The sequence below is a fragment of the Trichoderma reesei genome (assembly GCF_000167675.1).
Source record: "Trichoderma reesei QM6a unplaced genomic scaffold TRIREscaffold_13, whole genome shotgun sequence".
Classification (NCBI taxonomy): domain Eukaryota; kingdom Fungi; phylum Ascomycota; class Sordariomycetes; order Hypocreales; family Hypocreaceae; genus Trichoderma; species Trichoderma reesei.
In genome coordinates this window covers 409290-427465 of record NW_006711160.1, presented here as the reverse complement: position 1 = coordinate 427465, position 18176 = coordinate 409290, and the positions used below count along the sequence as shown (strand labels likewise).

The following is an 18176-nucleotide window of genomic DNA, read 5'->3' as shown; positions in this document are numbered from 1 at the left end:
TGGTTGCTGGAGGGGGTCTCACAGTTGATCAATGCTGCTCTCGTACTACCACTTTTCTTTGGTGGACCTACCGCATCTCATCTTTCTTTCAGACCACTCCATGAATTGCCTCTCACGACTTATTAGCACTAAACGAATGCTGCTCAATGAGAATTGGTCTATGTGGTACCGAGGCACCTACCCGTCATTTGTAGGTCTGATGTGCTAGGAAGTACCTAGCAAAAGGTTCTGTCCAGCTCCTCAGCGCCGTTCCTTGAGTTAGATCAGCACAAAAAAAAAAAAACACCAATAGAGCATGATACAATAGAGAGTGAATGACGCATTGTGAAACGATAAAACCAAACCCGACCTGCTGCAAATCAAGAAACTACTAATAGTATGGACATTTGCTCTCGCAAAGATCCGAGACATCAAACAATCCTTCAAGGTAAACGCGCTCTCCAAATCTAGACTAGCCGGGCATCTTGCCTTTGTGGACTTGCCGCATAAACTCTGGGCCAATCACCAACAGCCCCAAGCCCAGCCAACCAGGACTCGCGTACTCCAGGCTGGCCCTTTGTCCGAAACGCGATCTGAAAGGCATCTCGAATCCGCGATTCCTCAGAATCTCAACTGCAGGATCAGGAGCCCTGCTGTTGCGCTGCGTTGGAGATGCCCTGCTGATTTTTCTTCTCTTACTAGGAGTGGAGAGCTGTCCGCGGGGACCTGAGCTGTTGCCTCCGTGGCGAGGAGACTGGTGGCGGCCTGCAGTTGGACCTGGAATCTTCAAGCCCGTCTTCCTTCAGCCTCATGTGCATGAGTTGCTGCCGATCGTTTGCTGTCGGCCGAACGAGACGCTCCTTGACACCGGCTTGTTCATCCTCGTGACTTCATTGTCGTTGCCATTGTTTCGCTTCGTTTTCACTACTTTCTCAGCGCACAATCCTTTCAGGCCTCTCATGCAGGCCCCTTTTGCGCGCCTCGGCCGTTCATTTGCAGAGCTGGGTCTGCGGCTTCGTTCGCCATCCCTTCCAGCCTCCCGCTTCCCGCCTGCTTCAGCAGAAAAGGGCGACGCTCACCACCTGCCGTGACACAGACGGGGCGCAACGGAACAGACACGGATTGCTACCTGCACATACAGGCCAGGATGATGCCCCACGGACCGCCGCGGGTGATCGCAACGTCGGAGGAGGATCCAAGCCACCTGGTCCGTCTAGATCTAGACTTGACTAGCGGATCTGGCGTCGCGGCGTCGACAAGAGGTCCCATTAGCCCTCCTCCCTTGAGGAGAAGCTGCTCTTCAGCTCCTCCAGCGGCTTCCGCGACTTCAGCATCCCGACCCAGCGATCCCAGCAGCGGCAGCGGCAGCGGAGCCTGGACGCCCGTCCCTCTTCCTGAGCGCGCGTCAGTTCCCCTGATCGACCGCGTGTCTGAAAATGCGCCCGAGATGCCAGAGACCAGGAAACAAGGCGTGGCATCCGCCACCAGCCCGGCCCTGAACATGCCGCCAGCAACGCCATCACGAGAGCGTCATCGCCAGCCTGAAGGCGTGCAGACTCCCAAGACCCAGACGGTGCCCGTGACGGAGTGGACTGTTCGGACGCTTGCTAAGCAGCTCACGACGTTTAACCAGCAGGTTCGGAAGGATCACGCACAGCTCGTCGCCCACGCCATTGAGAGCGCAAGGTGTCGAGAGTGGCGCACGCAACATGGCCTGGATCTCTTCCGTGAGCTAACCACTCACCCCAATCCGGAAATCAAGGGCAAGCAGATCAAAATCAAGTTCAAGGTCAGCCAGCACTGTTTGTTCACCAGCACCCGAGGTTCGCAGCATCTTGTTTGAAATTCACGAATTGACCTCCCAACTCAGCAGCATAACAAGAACAAGAAGGAACAAAAGGACGTTCGCTACAATGTGCACTGCGTCAAGACCAACAAGCCTGCTGTTCCGTCTTACCGGTTTCACCATGTGGAAATCAAGAAGAACGTCTTGATGCCCAACACCATGCTGACGTTTGTACCCCATCTGCGGGATCTGGAGGGGTCCGAGGAGGCAAAGTACAACCTCTGGCTTAAGGAGTTGGAGGACATTGACCTCAAATCAGGATTCAAGCCCATGAACCGCGATGAGAAGTTTGTTGCCATCATCCAGGGCGAGCGCGCTGCTACGCTCTCGCTCTACTTGGACATGTGGCTCAAGGAGCTCAACATACCATCCTGCAACAAATCCACACTCATCAGATATATGGCGAGCCATGCCTCCGACGACGCCATAACGCCCCAGCAAAAGACGGACATTATCAAATCCCATGGCCACGGGCACGCCATGACGCCAGAGGAGCACAGGGCGGCAGAGCTCTTTACTGCCGCGTTTCAGTTGGCTTTCAAGGAAAATCAACCGCAGTTGAAGCAGATTGAGCTGCGCAAGGTGCTGTTCCTCGACGAGTCGGTCGATAGTGTCATGGACAACAAGCCCGCGGCCAAGGAAGTTTCCCTTGTCCAGCAGGATAACGAGGACGAGGTTGTCGAGTCCAACTTGGCCACCTACTGCATTTTGGGATGCCTTATCTGCTTCAGCCATTCCTGCGACCACGGCGAGTATGACATCAAGAATTGGAAACGCACTTTTTCCTTGTCATCCTGTGCACCCTTGTCGGACATTTTGAGGAGAAAGAGGATAGCGGCAGCAGGGGTAAACACGATTGCTGATGTGCCTTGTCGACGGAGATGCTATCGGCTGAAGATTCCTCCTGACCCGACGAGTGCGGTGGCAAAGCCGTGGACCGAGGATGAGCGCATGCTCCTACGGACTCTGTATATCACGACTGATTTCAGCAAGACAAAGATGGACCCGATCTGTCTTGCAACGGAGTTTCTGAACCGCAACTGCGATGAGGTATACGCAGAATTTCAGTCTCTCAGCATTGGCATACCTGGGCCTGACCTCACGGAACCGCCTCGACCGCGGAACATTTCATGGTACGATCGCAAGCGGAAGATGCTTATTGGAGACTGGCAAGAACACACCATTACTCATGAGCATCAACGACGGGAACTGCTGGAACCATGCTCCCACGACGGCCCCTGCGCCCCCAAGATATGCAGCTGCGTCGATGCTGGGGTTCTGTGCGAGAGGTTTTGCGGGTGCACAGAGGCCAACTGCGCTTACAAGTTTACAGGCTGTGCTTGCCACTCTCTCGGCAAGACATGTCTCCCGAAGCAAAAGGACAGGCCGTGTATCTGCGTGCAACTCAACCGCGAGTGTGACCCCCAGCTGTGCGGTTCTTGTGGCGCTTTCGAACGTGCGGATCCCGCCAATGCAGAAGACGATATTTTGCACTCGGCGGGTTGCCAAAATTGCGATCTCCAGCGTGGGCGGCACAAGGCGCTCCTCCTCGGACAAAGCCAGCTGGAAGGAGTTGGCTACGGACTCTTTACCGCCGAGGACATTGCTCAGGACGAGTTCATTGTCGAGTATGTGGGAGAGCTCATCACCCACGACGAGGGCGTCCGCCGGGAAGCGAGACGCGGCGACGTATTCGATGAGACGTCGAACATCTCATACGTCTTTACTCTGCTTGAAAACGAGGGCATCTGGGTCGACGCCGCTATTTACGGCAACCTGAGCCGGTACATTAACCACGCTTCAGAGCACGACACCCGGGGATGCAACATTACGCCGCGGATCCTTTATGTCAATGGGGAGTTCCGGATCAAGTTCACCGCATTGCGGGATATCAAGGCCGGAGAAGAGCTCTTTTTCAACTACGGCGAAAACTTTCCCAACCTCACCAAGAAGCTGCTGGATAACAAGTCCGGGGAGAAGGCGGAGGGCCCTAGAAAGGTCGGCCGACCCAAGCGTGCCGAGACTGGTGATCGAGTGGCACGCAAGGTGCCCAAGATAATAGAGCACAAGAAGGCGGGGAGACCAAAGTCAAAGAAGAAGAAGATGGCGGCAGCGGCGACGACTGTTACTACAACTACGACTACGACCGTTCAGGCGGCAGTGGTGGCAGTCTCGGATGACGATTCTGCGGCTGCCAGCCCATCAATAGAAATCTATACCCGCAAGCGAAAACGCCACACGATGATTGATTCCGAGGAGGAAGAATACCATCCTCCTGGCACAGACACCGCGTCGTCTGCAGCTGCACATGCCACGACCGAGGATGGGGAGCTTCTAGGGTCGAAGCGGCTGCGCAAGACGACGCGGTCACAGAGAGCCAAGGAGCCCGAGACACCAGCAGTCAAGACTCCGGGATCAGAGGAGCAGCAAAAGCCGCGGGGCAAGCGTGGAGGGGCCCGACCCGGCAGCGGACGACCTAGAAAGCATCCTCGAGTCATCCCAAGGCCAAACAAAGAACCTCCGCAGCCTGCCCATGCAGCCCTGCCCACTGATTCGTCTCAGGAGTCGCAGCAGCTCGACGTGAATACCAGTGCCTCTGCTCCCGCGCAGACGCCGACAACTACAACGTCCACGCCAAAGCAAAGCAGGACGGGCCGCGGAGAGGTGCCTGAGGATGTTGTTGAAATCGAAGACAGCGAGGATCAGGACGTGGTGACGATGAGTAGGACATCGAGGAATAGACGGTTACCGGCGAAATTTAGGGAGGAGGCATAGGCGTAATAAAGGTCAATGTGTCAAGGGTCTTAGGGGGGTTATGGAGTTGTACAGAAAAAGGGAGTCATTATTATTGATAGACTTCTCGCAAATGATGTAGGCCGAATTTGGTCCACTGTTGAACCAGGAAAACATGGAATTGGGGGCAACCGAATGTGATGGCGTGTACCCTTGTGAGGAGTCGCAATTTGAAAGATGCCATGGACTCGGGATGGGGAAAGCTGCCAAACAGGATCAAGGCGATGACGAGCATGTGATGGAGCCCTTTTTTTAAATGAGGACAAGGGCAGTTCGTACAAGTACATGGATCTGGAATGTGGCGCAGAGCCGAGTCGCTGCATTGGTCAATGCCCTGTCAGAAACAGTAAGGACAAGTAAACCTCGAAGAGGACGACGAGGTATGTGGTACGAAGCAGACATTCTCTAGGTAGGTAGATATGCATCATGAAGGATGTAATGGCCTATCAACACTGAAACCTGGAAGAACAACAAGGTCAGTCAGTATCTGTAATATGTAAAGCTGCAAAATTGAGATTCTCACGTGCTGCCTTACCCAGGTACTCAGCATCCATCGTGATGGCACTTCAATTGATGCCGCAGTCAAGCCACACCACGTCGAGCTCTACCTTACCTTTTGCAGCGGGGGCGGGGCGACTCACCAGCCACAGAGACAGCTAACGATGACGTGGGCGATTTGACGCGGCTGGAAGCTGCACCAAGCTGAGGTACGAGCGCTTCGTACCTGACCTGACCTGGACCTGAACCCACAGGCAGCAAACAGAACACTTTGCCTGCTTTTAAACTTGCAACTTGTCTCTGCTCTTTCTCTCTTCCTTCATTCTACAACAACAACGACAACAACCAGAATTGCGATTCACGACACACACCGAGAGGCGTCGTCGCTGTCTACCTCTGACTTCGCCCATACTCTGAAATTGCCGTCATCGAGCTTCCTCCGTTGACCCCGCCGAAAGAACACGACAAATAGCAAACACAACAGGAGCTTGCAGTTGGAGGCCATTGCCACGACACCACCATGACGCTCTACTACACTCTTGTACGTTGCCGGAACTGCCACGATAGATACATCGAGGGTGTTGCTGGATAAGAGGTCTAACTTGCCACAAGGTGTTTGGTCTTCTGATGGCCGAGATGGCCCTGTTTATGCTGCTGCTCGTGCCGCTGCCGTTCAGCGCCAAGCGCAAGATCTTTACGTACGTTGTCGGCCCGCCTCCCAGAATAACACAGACGCTGACGAGTTGTACGACAGCTTCATCTCCGAGAGTCCGGTGATTGCCAAGTTGCAATACTGGATGAAGATTACCTTTTTCTTCATCCTGATACTTTTCGTCGACAGCCTCAACCGCGTCTATAGGGTGCAGCTCGAGGTCATGGCCGCCCACGAGCATGCTGTTAAGGGAAAGTGAGTGTCCATTTGGCGAACGTAAAAAATACCACGTAGCGTCAGCAATTGTCTAACGGATGCGTCAATAGTGCTGCCGCCGTCATGGGATCCGAGCGCCTCGAGGTCCAGGCCCGCAAGTTCTACTCCCAGCGCAACATGTACCTCTGCGGCTTCACGCTTTTCCTGTCATTGATCCTCAACCGCACCTACGTCATGATTCTGGAAGTCATGCGCCTGGAGGACAAGCTGAGGGCCTACGAGGGTACCAGCCAAAACACCAAGGAGAGCGAGAAGCTGGCCGTTGCCGGAAAGCCCGGTGAGCTTGCTGCTCTCAAGAAGAAGCTTGAGAAGAAGGAGCAGGATCTTGAGAACCTGCAGAAGCAGGCGGAGCAGCTGAACAAGGCCTACTCTGAGCTTAGCGACAAGTATGCCGCTACTCAGAACGATGGTGAAAGCCGCAAGGCCAGATAAGCCATGATTTCTGCTCTGCAAATCAGGTGTTGGGAGTTTTGTTGCAAACCGGTGTTTGTGAACAAAAGATTGAACAACCGATGGAGGATATATCAAGGAGAATCAGGGGTCATGGTCACAAAGGGAGTGTTGGGATGGACCAAGCGAATTGATCCAAGGGCTCTTCCTCATCTACGACCCAAGTGGTTATTATACTATGGCGAAAAGCTAGGGGGAAGCAAGTTGATCCTGTCGAGGTACAGGAGGCAGTGGGCGTGTGTGATACTCTGGTTTTTGGGTCTCATAACTAACTGTATATTACTCTGGCCAATATGACAGCTTTGTCGCGAATTCCATTCCATCTTTGACCTTGAAACAGCGCTCCAATCCGTCTTCACGCTACGTTGCTCGCTACTCTTAGGAAATCGGTCTCAAAGTATGTTTTACCACGGCCAATCCTTTCCTCGGATGCTGAGAAACTTGTTCGTCTCGGCGTCTCGCTTCCCCTCGATGATTTCGAGGCAGCTCTCGGCACTGACGCTCGGCTCCAGCGCGCCCATCTTGCGGCGTTCCTCAGGGGTGCCCGTCAAGCTGGTGGCCACAAACTCGGGGTCGTACGCAAAGACCTTGACGCCGTCATCCCTGAGCTCGTAGGCGTCGCACGCGGCGAGCATGTTGAGGGCGGCCTTGCTCATGCGGTACTCTGGCGCTCCGAGGCCGTAATAGGCGCCCTTTGGGTTGAGCCTCTCCCCGATGGACCCGAGGCCGCTGGACACATGGATGATGCGCTTCACCTTGGGCTGCTCTTCGCCTTCCCCCTCTGGCTGGATCTTGAGGAGGGGCTTGAAGGCCTGCGTCACGGCAAAGGGCCCGATGGTGTTGATCTCGAGGGTGTTGCGCAGGCGGAGGAGGGGGTCTGACGATTGGTCGACGATGCCGGCGTTGTTGACGAGGACGTCGAGTCTGCCTGCTTCTTGCCTGACTTGTTCTGCGGCGGCCTGGATGGATTCCGGGGAGGAGACGTCGAGCTGGACGACGGAGATGGAAGTCTGGTTGTTTGCTGCTGTAAGGGGGTTGATGAGGGGCTGGAGGGAGGATGCGGCGGCTTGGCCCTTGGACGGGTCGCGGGCGGCGAGGAAGATTTTGTAGGGGAGGGGGGATTGGATGAGGGCTTTGACTATTTCGTAGCCGATGCCGCGGTTTGCTCCTTTTAAAAGGGGGATTGGCTCGATGTTAGTTCTTTTGCTACTGTTGTTTTCATGAGTTGGAATGGGGGTTTGATGGAAGGGACGGACCGGTGACGAGGACGACGGTGGGAGACATTGTTGTTGGAGTTGTTGGAGTGTTTGATTGTATGGTTGTTCTGTTGGTGATGGTTTGTATTGCTGTTTCTATGGATTCTCTTGTCGTTCTCTTCAAGGCTTTCTCTTTCTAGTCTTATATCCTTTGTGATGATCCTGTTTTCAGCATCACGATGCCTTCTAGAATTACAAATCAAGGCATCTCGGTCCGGACTTAAGGTGCTGCACCAAACCACAAAGTCCATTTAGACACGAGTTAGGCACAGCAGAGGAGGCCCCAGCCCCAGCCCCAGCCCCAGCCAGCTGTGTAAGTACCTTCACCATTCTATAATTCCGCATGAAGAAGGCTCGGACATGAAGAGTTTCCGAATGCCACTTCTTTGAGTGCAAGGGATGTGGGCCTATGGTTTCTTGAAGAGGGTTTCTCGCAGGGCGGACATTGTGAAGTAGGTGGTTGCCCGGTTGTGAGGCTCAATGTGATTTGTAAGGGGATGAGTTGATGGGACGAGGAGATGGTCGGATGTAAGAGCTGGTTGGCGCGAGGTGGTGCGTATTTGTGCGTATTGAGTGATTCAGCTAGAGTGATAGGCTGTTTAGATACAGATGCTTGATACAATGATACAGACGTGTTGTCGAGAAACTTCCAATCTGGTTTCAGTCTCAAAACCTGATTATACATGGGATACTCTCAATCTTTAGACATGTCATCTCAGCGAACAATCACAACGGCTTCTTTCATCTGATTATACGGTGTAAATTCGACAGAAGCAACTTTGCTTATTCCGACAACCTTATTCGCAACGGCTAAATGCGGGGCCCAGCAGACCGAGTCTAAACCCCTTTCAACGCGAGGTCAAAGCTCCACTTTCTTCCCTTAGAAGGCTTCCATCTCGCGCCTTCGCTGCCGGACTCGCTCGTTATCTCCTCACAGGCAAACCGTCACCAGCCAAGACGAGACTCTGTTCCGACGCAAACCCCGTACTTTGGCTGACTCAGGCGTTCACGGCTTCGTTCTCGGAGATAAGCATCGAGAGAAGGAGAAACGACACACGACAATGACTTCTCCAGTTGTACCGCTGCACAGCGCCATCACAAAGGAGCAGTTCGCGTCTTACCTAAATCAGTACCCGGCCGTCGTCGAGGCGATATCCCGGTCCAAGGGCGGTGCGTCAACTCATCTCTTGCATCACCACTCCTACTGTATCTTGTCCTTTTAGGGTGAAAGCTGACAAACATGCGCGCGGGATAGCCAAGGATGGGCAAAAGACGCTCGCTGAGCTGGACCAGTATCGCTATGTGGATGCCGTGGAGACGTTTGGCCTGAAGAAGCAGAAGCGGGAAATGGATCTCGATGATGTCAAGATGCTCGTCGAGTGGAAGCTGTAAGTTGTCTTGTGGGTATCTCCATCCATCATGTCCGCTATCAGCTTCCAGCACGTTGTGAGTAGGAGTCGTGCTGTGTGAGAGACTCGGGGTTTTCATTCACTTGAACATACCTACCTATGCATCTTCACTCACGCACACACACACACACACACACACTCTGCTACACATATGTAAAGTAAGGTCGGCATATTGAAGACTAATCACTTACACACACACAGACGCCACGGCAAGTTCCGCCCAACGCTCATGTCCCTCGTCTCCTCCAACCCCCCCTCATCCTCCCAACAAACAATCCAATTCGCCATCAAGTTCTACGCAAGCTCCAAAGACGCCGGCAGCGCCATCAGGATGCTCTCCGAACTCAAGGGCGTCGGCCCCGCCACCGCGTCCCTCCTGCTGTCCGTCCACGACGCCGACAACGTCATCTTCTTCTCCGACGAGGCGTACTACTGGCTGTGCTGCGGGGGCAAGAAGGAGTCCATCAAGTACACGCCCAAGGAGTATCTCGCTCTGCGGGCGGAGGCTGATGCGCTGATGAAGAGGCTGGGCGTGTCGGCGGTGGAGGTTGAGAAGGTGGCGTATGTGTTGATGAAGCAGCCGGAGACGATGAAGGAGTCCAAGGCAGACGTGACAGCAAAGACAGCGACTCCTGCTACGTCGTCATCGTCCAAGAAGAGGAGAACGGCGTCTAGTGAAGGGAGCGACAAGAAGGAAAAGAAATCACAAGTGACTGCCATGAAGAAGGATACGACTGAGGAGAATACGGCTCTGAGACGGTCAAAAAGGCTGAGGAAGTGATAAGCCTTTGCCCTTGGCCGTCTTCCGCATCTGTTGAGGAATGTCGGTACGTGTGCTCTTGACTTTTGGATATTTTCAACCCATATCTCTAATACCTTTTACCAGTTGTGAGACTAAGATACTATGTCAACGACCAGCCTTCCTCCACTAATCTCACCCGCCCTCATCCTATCCAGCCCCCTATTCACGCCGTCAAACCCGCTCTCCACGCCTATGACAGGCGGCGGCGCGAGCAGCCCCTGCTCCAGCAACCTCTCCAACCACAGCACCAGCGCCTCGCCCACAGAAGGCACCGAGTGGAAGATCTTGATGGGCACGGTATGGTACGCGATGCCCTCGGGCGGCGACTCCTTTGGCAGCCCCGTCAGCCCGACGAGGTGCGACGTCTGCGACCTGCTCTCCCGCGGCGTGTCCGGCGGCGACGGCGGCGCCTCGGCGAGCCGCTTCTGCCGCGTCAGCGCGTCCAGCAGGATGGTGGCGGACTCGCGGCCGCGCGTGTCGAGGGCGAAGCGCAGCTGGGAGCCGACGCTGGCGCTGATGATGTCCACGGCGCGGGCGGCGTCGTGGCTGTCGACGAGGAGGTCGGGCCGCTGGGCGGAGCAGCCCGAGATGCGGAGGCCGTGCTTGGCCGTGTCGACGATGGTGATGACTTTGAGGCCGGCGAGGCGGGCGAGCTGGACGGTGATGTTGGCCGATGTGGAGGATCCTACCGTGTGAACAAAGCTGTGGTCAGCCTCTCTCTCTCTCTCTCTCATCCGTGGCTTTTACAATCGAGTTCATCGAAGAGACCGGGGGATATACACACCTCCCCAGACAGCTACCCAATCCCCTGGAACAGCCCTTTCCGAGTCCGTGATGCCCTGAAGGCACTCGGCCCTGACGTCTTCCGGGATGCTCTCCGGCGGGACGCCGCGCACGAGCTGCAGCAGGTCCGGCCCGTCGAGGATGGACGAAAAGTCGACGCCCATGCAGATGCCCAGGGTGATGGCGGCGGCGGAAAAGGCGACGCCCAGGCCGGCGGCCTGCTGGAAGGAGATGGACGGCGGTATCCTCGCGACGTTGAAGTCTGACGAGACGGAGTACTCTTGATATGCGGCCTTGCGGAGGTCACGGTAGTCTGTCGAGATGGCCAAGACCTGTGACGACGACGACGAGTCCCCTTGTTAGACTTGGGATGCATGATGGGAGCGTGTGCATAAGTGAAAGGGAGGGGGGGGGGGGGGGGGGGGTTGGAGATGATTACGTACACGGTCGCCCTCTCTTAAGCGGGAGTTGCGGCGGGGAGTTTTTGTGACTCGGCCGGCGAGTTCGCGGCCGGCGATGTATGGCAGTGTTGCGATGCCAAAGTTGAAGTCTCTATGTTGTCGGTTCCTTGTTTAGACAACAGTCTGCTCTACATGGATAGTAGAGAAGAGGGGGGATTCTTCATACGGCGCTTTCCAGTCGATCGGGTTCAGCCCTATGGTGTGCGTCCTGATGAGCGTCTCATCGTCCTCGACCAGCCGCGGCACGGGATAGTCGTTGGTGATCTGATATGCCTGCCGCGGCCCGTGAAGGAGCAGGACGGTCTGTGCTTGTGCTGCGTCTCCCGCCATGGTCTGGAGAATGGCGACTTATTCAGAAAGGAAAGAAGCGTGACGACGACCAACAAGAGAGGAGAGATGAACAAGAGGAAGAATGAAGATGTGAGCCAAAAGAAGAGATAAGGAAGGCAAACAAGAGGCTGCTTATCAAGATGCAAAGTGTGTAGCATCGTGCCCGCATCTTCTCAACTCCGCCATCTCCGCGCCCCGGCATCTCTTTAATATAGTAGAGAGACCATCTCTGTATATTCAGCCGAGCCCCATAGACTGGAGATTCCGCTGACAAGATGGCTAAGCAGACGGCAATTAGCATCGCCAAATCGACGATTGGGGGGGAGAAACAAGGGGAGCCCGCTTTCGGAGGGTGCTCTTCTCGGTTTCGATATTCCGTCAGCAGAAATGCTAGACAACAATGCTAGTCATACGTCCTAACGGTAGTAGTAGTACTACTACTACTACTACTGCTACTACATGTGTGTGTGTGTGTGTCGCTCCTCAGATTGATTGTCTGTCACCAAACAAGCACGCCGGATTGCGTGATTGCTCACCAGGCTTGCTCAATAAACCCCCGGGCGGGCGACAAATCCACTCGGCGGTCCGGGGGTTTTCTCTAGTTGAGGATTGCCTAAAGGGACAAGAGTTGGAGAGAATGGCGACAGGTGGAGGAGGGGGGCATGAGCGCTGTGTTACAAAAAGAGCCAGAAATGAGTTGATAATTGACCGGCGTGAGTCTTTATCTTTGTTTGGTTTCGATATCCTCGGTTGAGGAGCTTTTGACTTACACGAGGCTTGGTGGTGATAAGCTAAAAGATCCCGCCATCAGCGCACCGCGGATCAGAGAAAAGGACAAGTTGAGCTGAGCTCGTTCTGCTTGTTCGCCTTGATCGGACCTTTTACTACATACTTCATTCACTCTTGACTTTTTGTTTTATTCCCTTTCTTTATTCCCCTTGCTAAACGGTTATTTCGTACAACCTCACCATGGCTGCTAGTGTTGATCTGCCAACTCCCCCGGAAACGGCGCGGACGTCGCCCAAGCCTAGCCCAGCATCCCCTGTCCCATCCTCCTCTCCGTCAACTGCTGCTGCTGCTGCTGCTGCCATCCCCAAGCCGTACGAGGTGCCCAAGATCCGTCTTGTGAATCGCTTCATCGACCAGCCGAGGGAGCTCAACGTGGCCGTCATTGGCGCGGGCCTGGCCGGCGTGCTGGCGGGGATCCTGCTGTCGGCCAAGGTCCCCGGCATCAAACTGACCATCTACGAGAAGAATGCAGACGTGGGAGGCACCTGGTTCGAGAACATCTACCCGGGCGTGCGCTGCGACGTGCCCGCGCACGTCTACCAGTCGACGTTTGACCCCAACACGCAGTGGACGGAGGAGTTTGCCCAGGGCCCCGAGATCCTCGAGTACTGGAAGGGGCTCGCGCGCAAGCACGACGTCTACAGGCTGCTCAGGCTCTCGCAGAGGGTGGAGGCGCTCGACTGGGACGCGGCCGCGGCGCAGTGGCTCATCAGTGTCCGCGATCTCAAGACGGACGCCCCGCGGGTGGACAAGGCAGACTTTGTCCTGACGGCCATTGGCCGCTTCAACGCCTGGAAGCTGCCCAACTATCCCGGCATCAACGACTACAAGGGCCTGCTGCGGCACACGTCCAACTGGGATCCGTCCTTTGACGTGACGGGCAAGAGGGTCGCCGTCATCGGCAACGGCGCAAGCGGGATCCAGCTCGTGGCCAACATCCAGAAGCGCGTCGGCCGGCTGGACCACTACGCCCGCAACAAGACGTGGGTGGCCGCCTCCTTTGCCGGCCACGAGACGTCCATCGAGCCCAAGACGATCCCGCAGGAGCTCCGCGACTCGTTCAAGGAGGACCCGGAGGCGTACCTCAGGTACCGCAAGGACATGGAGCAGACCTACTTCAGGGGCTTCAGGGGCTGGCTCAAGGGCTCCGAGAGCAACGAGGAGGCCAAGGAGGCCTTTACGCAGCTGGCCAAGACGCGGCTGGCCTCCAACCCGGAGCTGTTTGCGCGCATCATCCCGGACTTTTCCCCCCACTGCCGCCGACTTACACCGGGGCCGGGCTACTTTGAGGCCCTCTCCCAGCCCAACGTCGAGTACATCCAGACGCACATCAAGCGCTTCACGGAGACGGGCATCGAGACGACCGACGGCAAGGTCCGCGAGGTGGACGCAATCTTTTGCGCCACGGGCGCCAACTCGGACATGGCGCCCCCTTTTCCCGTCCGCTCGGGGGGTTCCAACCTGAGCCACGACTGGAGCCACTCGGGCGCGTACGGGTTCCCCTACGCGTACATGGGCGTCGCGTCGCCGGGATTCCCCAACCTGCTCTTCATCCACGGGCCGAGCGCGTCGGGCCGGTCGGGCACGGTGCCGCACAACGTCGAGAACCAAATCACCTTTTTCGCAAAGATCCTGCGCAAGGTGAGCCGCGAGGGCATCCGGACCATGGCGCCGTCCCGCGCGGCAACGGACGACTTCGTCGCCTACAGCGACGCCTTCTTCGAGACGACGGTGCTGTCGGAGAAGTGCAGCTCGTGGTACAACGGCGGCGTCCCCGGAGGCCGCATCCACGGCCTGTGGCCCGGCAGCGCGACGCATCTGACCGTCGTCCAGAAGGACCCGCGCTGGGAGGACTGGGATTACGAGTACCTGTCCGAGACGGGGAACCGGTTCGCGTGGTACTTTGGCAACGGGAGCACGGCGGTCGAGGCCGATCCCGGGGCGGACGTGACGCCGTATCTCAGGGCCGGGGAGGCGGATTTGCGAGGCCTGCACGAGGAGTGGTGGGTCGTGCCGTAGGCTGTACATACATACATAGGGCAGTAAGGGAGCTTGCATTGAGTGTTTGATTTTCTACATAGTAGTAGGTAGACTTGTTCAATACGAATCATGTACAAGGGTCTAGATCTGATTGTGGCTTTCAGCCGATGTCCCTGAATAAAGACCATGTGCGTGTCTCGGGAGAGGATCTCGGCAAGGCAGCTTCCCAGATGCCTGGCTCAAAGACGATGAATCTCCATCATCAGCCTTACTAACAATGATGCTTTCTTACTCGTGGAACTTCAGATAATACTAGTAGCAATGCTTTGTAGCTCAAAGGCTAATAATTCAATCTATGAATTTGCCTTTGCTGCAGCATCTCGGCCCCTCGATGGCGTGCTGGCAAGCATGTGCTTCGCAAGCCGCCTAAGCAGAACCATGCCATCGGTAGTCGCATACATCCCGATGTCGCAATCCGCACGCCAGATAGGTCGAGATTACGAGAGGGCAAAAGAGGCTTGTAGCAGCACGAGCATCGGTTGCATGAGTCGGGGTGTTGATGATGAGTTTTAATGTGCTGGAGAGGGAATGATTGATATGAGGCAAGTCGCCCTCGGAGGTGTGAACCAGGGGAGAGCTGTCTCTCTATCAGACTCTTGTACTTTTTACGTTGTCTCGACGACTCTTGTATCATTCTACTTGCAAAATCCGGTTGAGTGTTGATCAAAAACGCCCAGTCTTCAGGACATCACCAAGTCAAACATGGCGGACAAGGAAGATGCCTTTTCATCCGACACAACACCGTTGCCCAAGGAGCAACGACACAAAGGTAATGAAAGACATAAGACATATATCCAACAGCCACAACACAAACGAGCGTCTCACTGACAACCCCCATCTCTTCTTGTTTGGGGAAACCAAACCCAACAGTGAAATGGTACCGATCAACATTCTACAACATGACGGTGCTCGGCCTCTGCAACCTCGCAGCGCCGGGCATCTGGGGCGCCATGAACTCCCTCGGCGCAGGCGGCAGCCAGTCGCCGCAGCTCGTCAACGCCGCCAACGCACTGACGTTCTGCCTCATGGTTCTATCGTGCTACTTCTCCAGCGTCCTGGTGCGATACATTGGCATCAAGGGGGCTCTTGTCTTTGGAACGTATGTCTCTCTCTCTCTCATCTATCTATCTAACAAAAACAAACTCAGTCATCATCACAAAAAAAGAAGACATGTAAACAACAAAACTAACACACACATCTTGTTTCCTCCCTCAGCATGGGCTACGCCCCCTACGCAGCCGGCCTCTACACAAACAACCGCTTCGGCACAACCTGGCTCGTCATCCTCGGCGCCGCCCTCTGCGGCATCTCCGCAGGCGTCTTCTGGGCCGCCGAGGCCGCCATCGCCATCGCCTACCCGGAGCCCTGGAACCGCGGCAAGGCCCTCGGCTACTGGCTGACGTTCCGCGTTATGGGCCAGATCATTGGCGGCGCCGTCAACCTCAGCCTCAACATTGACAGGAACGAGGCTGGCAAGGTCTCGTACACGGTGTACATTGTCTTCATTGCGATTCAAGCCGCGGGAGCACTGGTGGCGCTGCTGCTGAATCGGCCTAAGCATGTGCAGAGGGAGGATGGCAAGACGGTGAGGCTGACGATTGTTGAGAATCCGTGGTTTGAGATCAAGGCTACTGCCAAGGCGTTTCTGAATCCGAGGTTTCTCTTGATTGTGCTTTGGATTGGGCAGGCTGTCTTTTCGGAGGCGGTTTACTTTACTTATCTCTCCCGTAAGTTCTTTCTTTCTCTGATGATTACCCCTTTTTTATTTCAACATGGTACTGACTTGATGATATCAGTTTGGTTTTCAGTCCGGGCTCGAGCTCTGGGGTCATTCTTGGGGGGTATTGTCGCCATCATTATCGGAAACCTCACGGGTGTAAGTCGTCCATAACGTGCTTCCTATAGACTCGAAGCAATCCAACCTGACAACCCCCTCCCTCATAGTGGTGGCTCGACCAAAACAAGATCTCGCTCAAGGTGCGCGCGCGATACACCTTCTGGTTCATCGTCGTTACCCAAGGCGCCTGGTGGCTCTGGGCCACCATCGTATCAACTCGATACCGCCAGACTCTCCCGACCTACGACTGGACGGACTCAGGCTTTGGATCCGGCTTCGGAGTCTACATCTTTCTCACCTTTGGCTTCCAGATCAACTATCTCTTCCTGTAAGTTCACAGTGCAACCTTATCACCCCGTTTCATCAAAAGAAAAAAATTCCGTTAAACAAAGCTTTTCTTCCTTATAGCTACTTTGTCGTCACGCACATCGCAAAGGACCAAGGCGAAGTCATCCGCTACGCCGCCCTCCTGCGCGGCACGGAATCCGCCTGGCAGGCCGTCAGCTACGGCCTCACCTCGCTCACCGTCTTCGCCCAGGTCGGCGGCATCTACATGAACTTTGCGCTGTGGGCGATTGCCATTGCGCCGGCGTGGCTGGTGCTGAGGAACTTTGGCAGCGGCAAGGAAGAGGCGTCACAGTGGGATCGCGAGTCGGGGACCTCCTCGGGGGAGGCGTCTGGGGTTGTCGTGGCGGAGGAGAATCATGTGCCGGCAAAGGTTCATGAGACGTGAGGCTACGAAGGGGGGGGGGGGGATTTGGACGGTGGAAGAAGATGAAGCTTTGATGCTGTCCTGTCAACATGATACTGTTCATACAAGATTGGCTCTTTGCGTATAGAATGTTGTGACTGGCTCTTCGCTTATAGACATTCGTGAGATTGTTGAGTATCTGTACGTCTCTTCTTTTCTCATACAACAGCAAACACGTATGTGAATATCAAAACGAGACGGACCCCCCTCGCCGATGTAGCAGAAGCTGTCCGCCTTACACAGACCATCGCATTCTCAAGATATTTCCACATTAGGCAACTCTTGAAAACAGACAAGAGTATGCAGGATAAAGTACAGTATAGATGGCAGTCGTGAACCCACCTACTGAGCAACCAGAACAATGGCCCAGTCACCTCGTTCAACCAACGGGAACAAAGCCACCTCCCGGTAAGCTGAGACAAGCATTAGGCTGCCATCACCATTCCCGGGAATAAGAGGAAAGCTTCCCGAGCTCACGGAATCCTACATGATCCTATGCCCTGGTGATTGGCCATGATGCCATCGACTATCAAACTTGTGCATGTGAAGGATGGTGTCCTCCCCCTCCCGACTAACACGGCTCCATACAGTAGTGAACCCTTGTCCTGCTCCAAGCAGAATCCGCGCACTCCACCACTTAATACCGACACCATTGCCTAAAGCTTCTCCCACAGCTCAACCAAGCAATCAAGCTCGCTCGATATCTCATCAGTGGATATGCCCAAGATCAGCTCCTTTAGCGTGTCGGGCCCTCAGATATCACAGATTGATTGCCTATGGCGGTATCCCCACCCAGGCTGACGTGATTTCGACACGGCGCCAGAAAGGGTAAATCCGGGGAAGCTATTTCGAACAGGGGTGACATGCATTGGACGCATCTGAGTGATGAACCTGCTGCAATTTTACCCAGCAGAAAGCTGCAGCTCGTTCGAAATCACCGTCGCAGAGTGGAGAGGCGGGGGAGAAACCGTATCTTGCGTGCTTGCATCACTTGGATTGCACCATCGTGGTAAGAGGCTGGTTATGAGTCGTTTGCACAGCATTGCCAAGTCGAGACACAAGGGTGTGGGCGTGTCCGGGGGACCGAACATCGGACGTGCGTGTCGGACAGATATGTAGAGATATATGTGTCGTATCGGCTGTATCAGCAAGGCTGTAGGGGATTACATAGTCACACATGTGAGAAACCCTCCTCTCAAATAGCGACAAGGGACGATAGAAGGA

General features: G+C 55.2%; 7 protein-coding genes across 7 annotated transcripts; 5 read left to right on the top strand and 2 right to left on the bottom strand.

Annotated features, from left to right (window-relative positions):
• Positions 1-1534: 1534 nt before the first annotated feature.
• On the top strand, positions 1535-4318 carry TRIREDRAFT_35240 (uncharacterized protein; the record flags this gene model as incomplete). The annotated part of the gene is made up of 3 exons (XM_006966432.1): positions 1535-1768; positions 1850-3985; positions 4052-4318. Coding segments are annotated over 3 exons (2637 nt in total), but the record flags the coding sequence as incomplete, so codon positions are not given.
• Positions 4319-5484: 1166 nt separating this feature from the next.
• On the top strand, positions 5485-6476 carry TRIREDRAFT_79295 (uncharacterized protein; the record flags this gene model as incomplete). Its single annotated transcript, XM_006966575.1, has 4 exons — positions 5485-5657; positions 5729-5814; positions 5871-6023; positions 6095-6476. Exons 1-4 carry the CDS (start codon positions 5637-5639, stop codon positions 6474-6476), a joined length of 642 nt encoding a protein of 213 aa, XP_006966637.1. The 5' UTR covers positions 5485-5636.
• Positions 6477-6796: 320 nt separating this feature from the next.
• On the bottom strand, positions 6797-7792 carry TRIREDRAFT_122556 (uncharacterized protein). The gene is made up of 2 exons (XM_006966486.1): positions 7751-7792; positions 6797-7662 (listed from the first exon to the last, which is right to left on the bottom strand). The coding sequence occupies exons 1-2, from the start codon at positions 7776-7778 to the stop codon at positions 6899-6901; spliced, it is 792 nt and encodes a 263-aa protein (XP_006966548.1). The 5' UTR covers positions 7779-7792; the 3' UTR covers positions 6797-6898.
• A 1019-nt stretch (positions 7793-8811) lies between these two features.
• TRIREDRAFT_64358 (uncharacterized protein) lies at positions 8812-9940 on the top strand (the record flags this gene model as incomplete). The annotated part of the gene is made up of 3 exons (XM_006966574.1): positions 8812-8920; positions 9006-9138; positions 9361-9940. The coding sequence occupies 3 exons, from the start codon at positions 8812-8814 to the stop codon at positions 9938-9940; spliced, it is 822 nt and encodes a 273-aa protein (XP_006966636.1).
• A 113-nt stretch (positions 9941-10053) lies between these two features.
• TRIREDRAFT_108784 (uncharacterized protein) lies at positions 10054-11535 on the bottom strand (the record flags this gene model as incomplete). Its single annotated transcript, XM_006966485.1, has 5 exons — positions 10054-10179; positions 10234-10646; positions 10746-11076; positions 11188-11296; positions 11372-11535. The coding sequence occupies 5 exons, from the start codon at positions 11533-11535 to the stop codon at positions 10054-10056; spliced, it is 1143 nt and encodes a 380-aa protein (XP_006966547.1).
• A 969-nt stretch (positions 11536-12504) lies between these two features.
• On the top strand, positions 12505-14343 carry TRIREDRAFT_108783 (uncharacterized protein; the record flags this gene model as incomplete). Its single annotated transcript, XM_006966573.1, has 1 exon — positions 12505-14343. One exon carries the CDS (start codon positions 12505-12507, stop codon positions 14341-14343), a length of 1839 nt encoding a protein of 612 aa, XP_006966635.1.
• A 920-nt stretch (positions 14344-15263) lies between these two features.
• On the top strand, positions 15264-16934 carry TRIREDRAFT_64049 (uncharacterized protein; the record flags this gene model as incomplete). The annotated part of the gene is made up of 5 exons (XM_006966572.1): positions 15264-15463; positions 15580-16091; positions 16161-16240; positions 16309-16529; positions 16610-16934. 5 exons carry the CDS (start codon positions 15264-15266, stop codon positions 16932-16934), a joined length of 1338 nt encoding a protein of 445 aa, XP_006966634.1.
• Positions 16935-18176: the final 1242 nt, after the last annotated feature.

Bases quoted from the DNA above. Each gene is read 5' to 3' on its own strand.
- TRIREDRAFT_122556 (XM_006966486.1), bottom strand. From the start codon at position 7,778: ATGTCTCCCACCGTCGTCCTCGTCACCG. The intron at 7,663-7,750 runs GTCCGTCCCTTC...CCCTTTTAAAAG, and splicing joins CACCGTCGTCCTCGTCACCG to GAGCAAACCGCGGCATCGGC.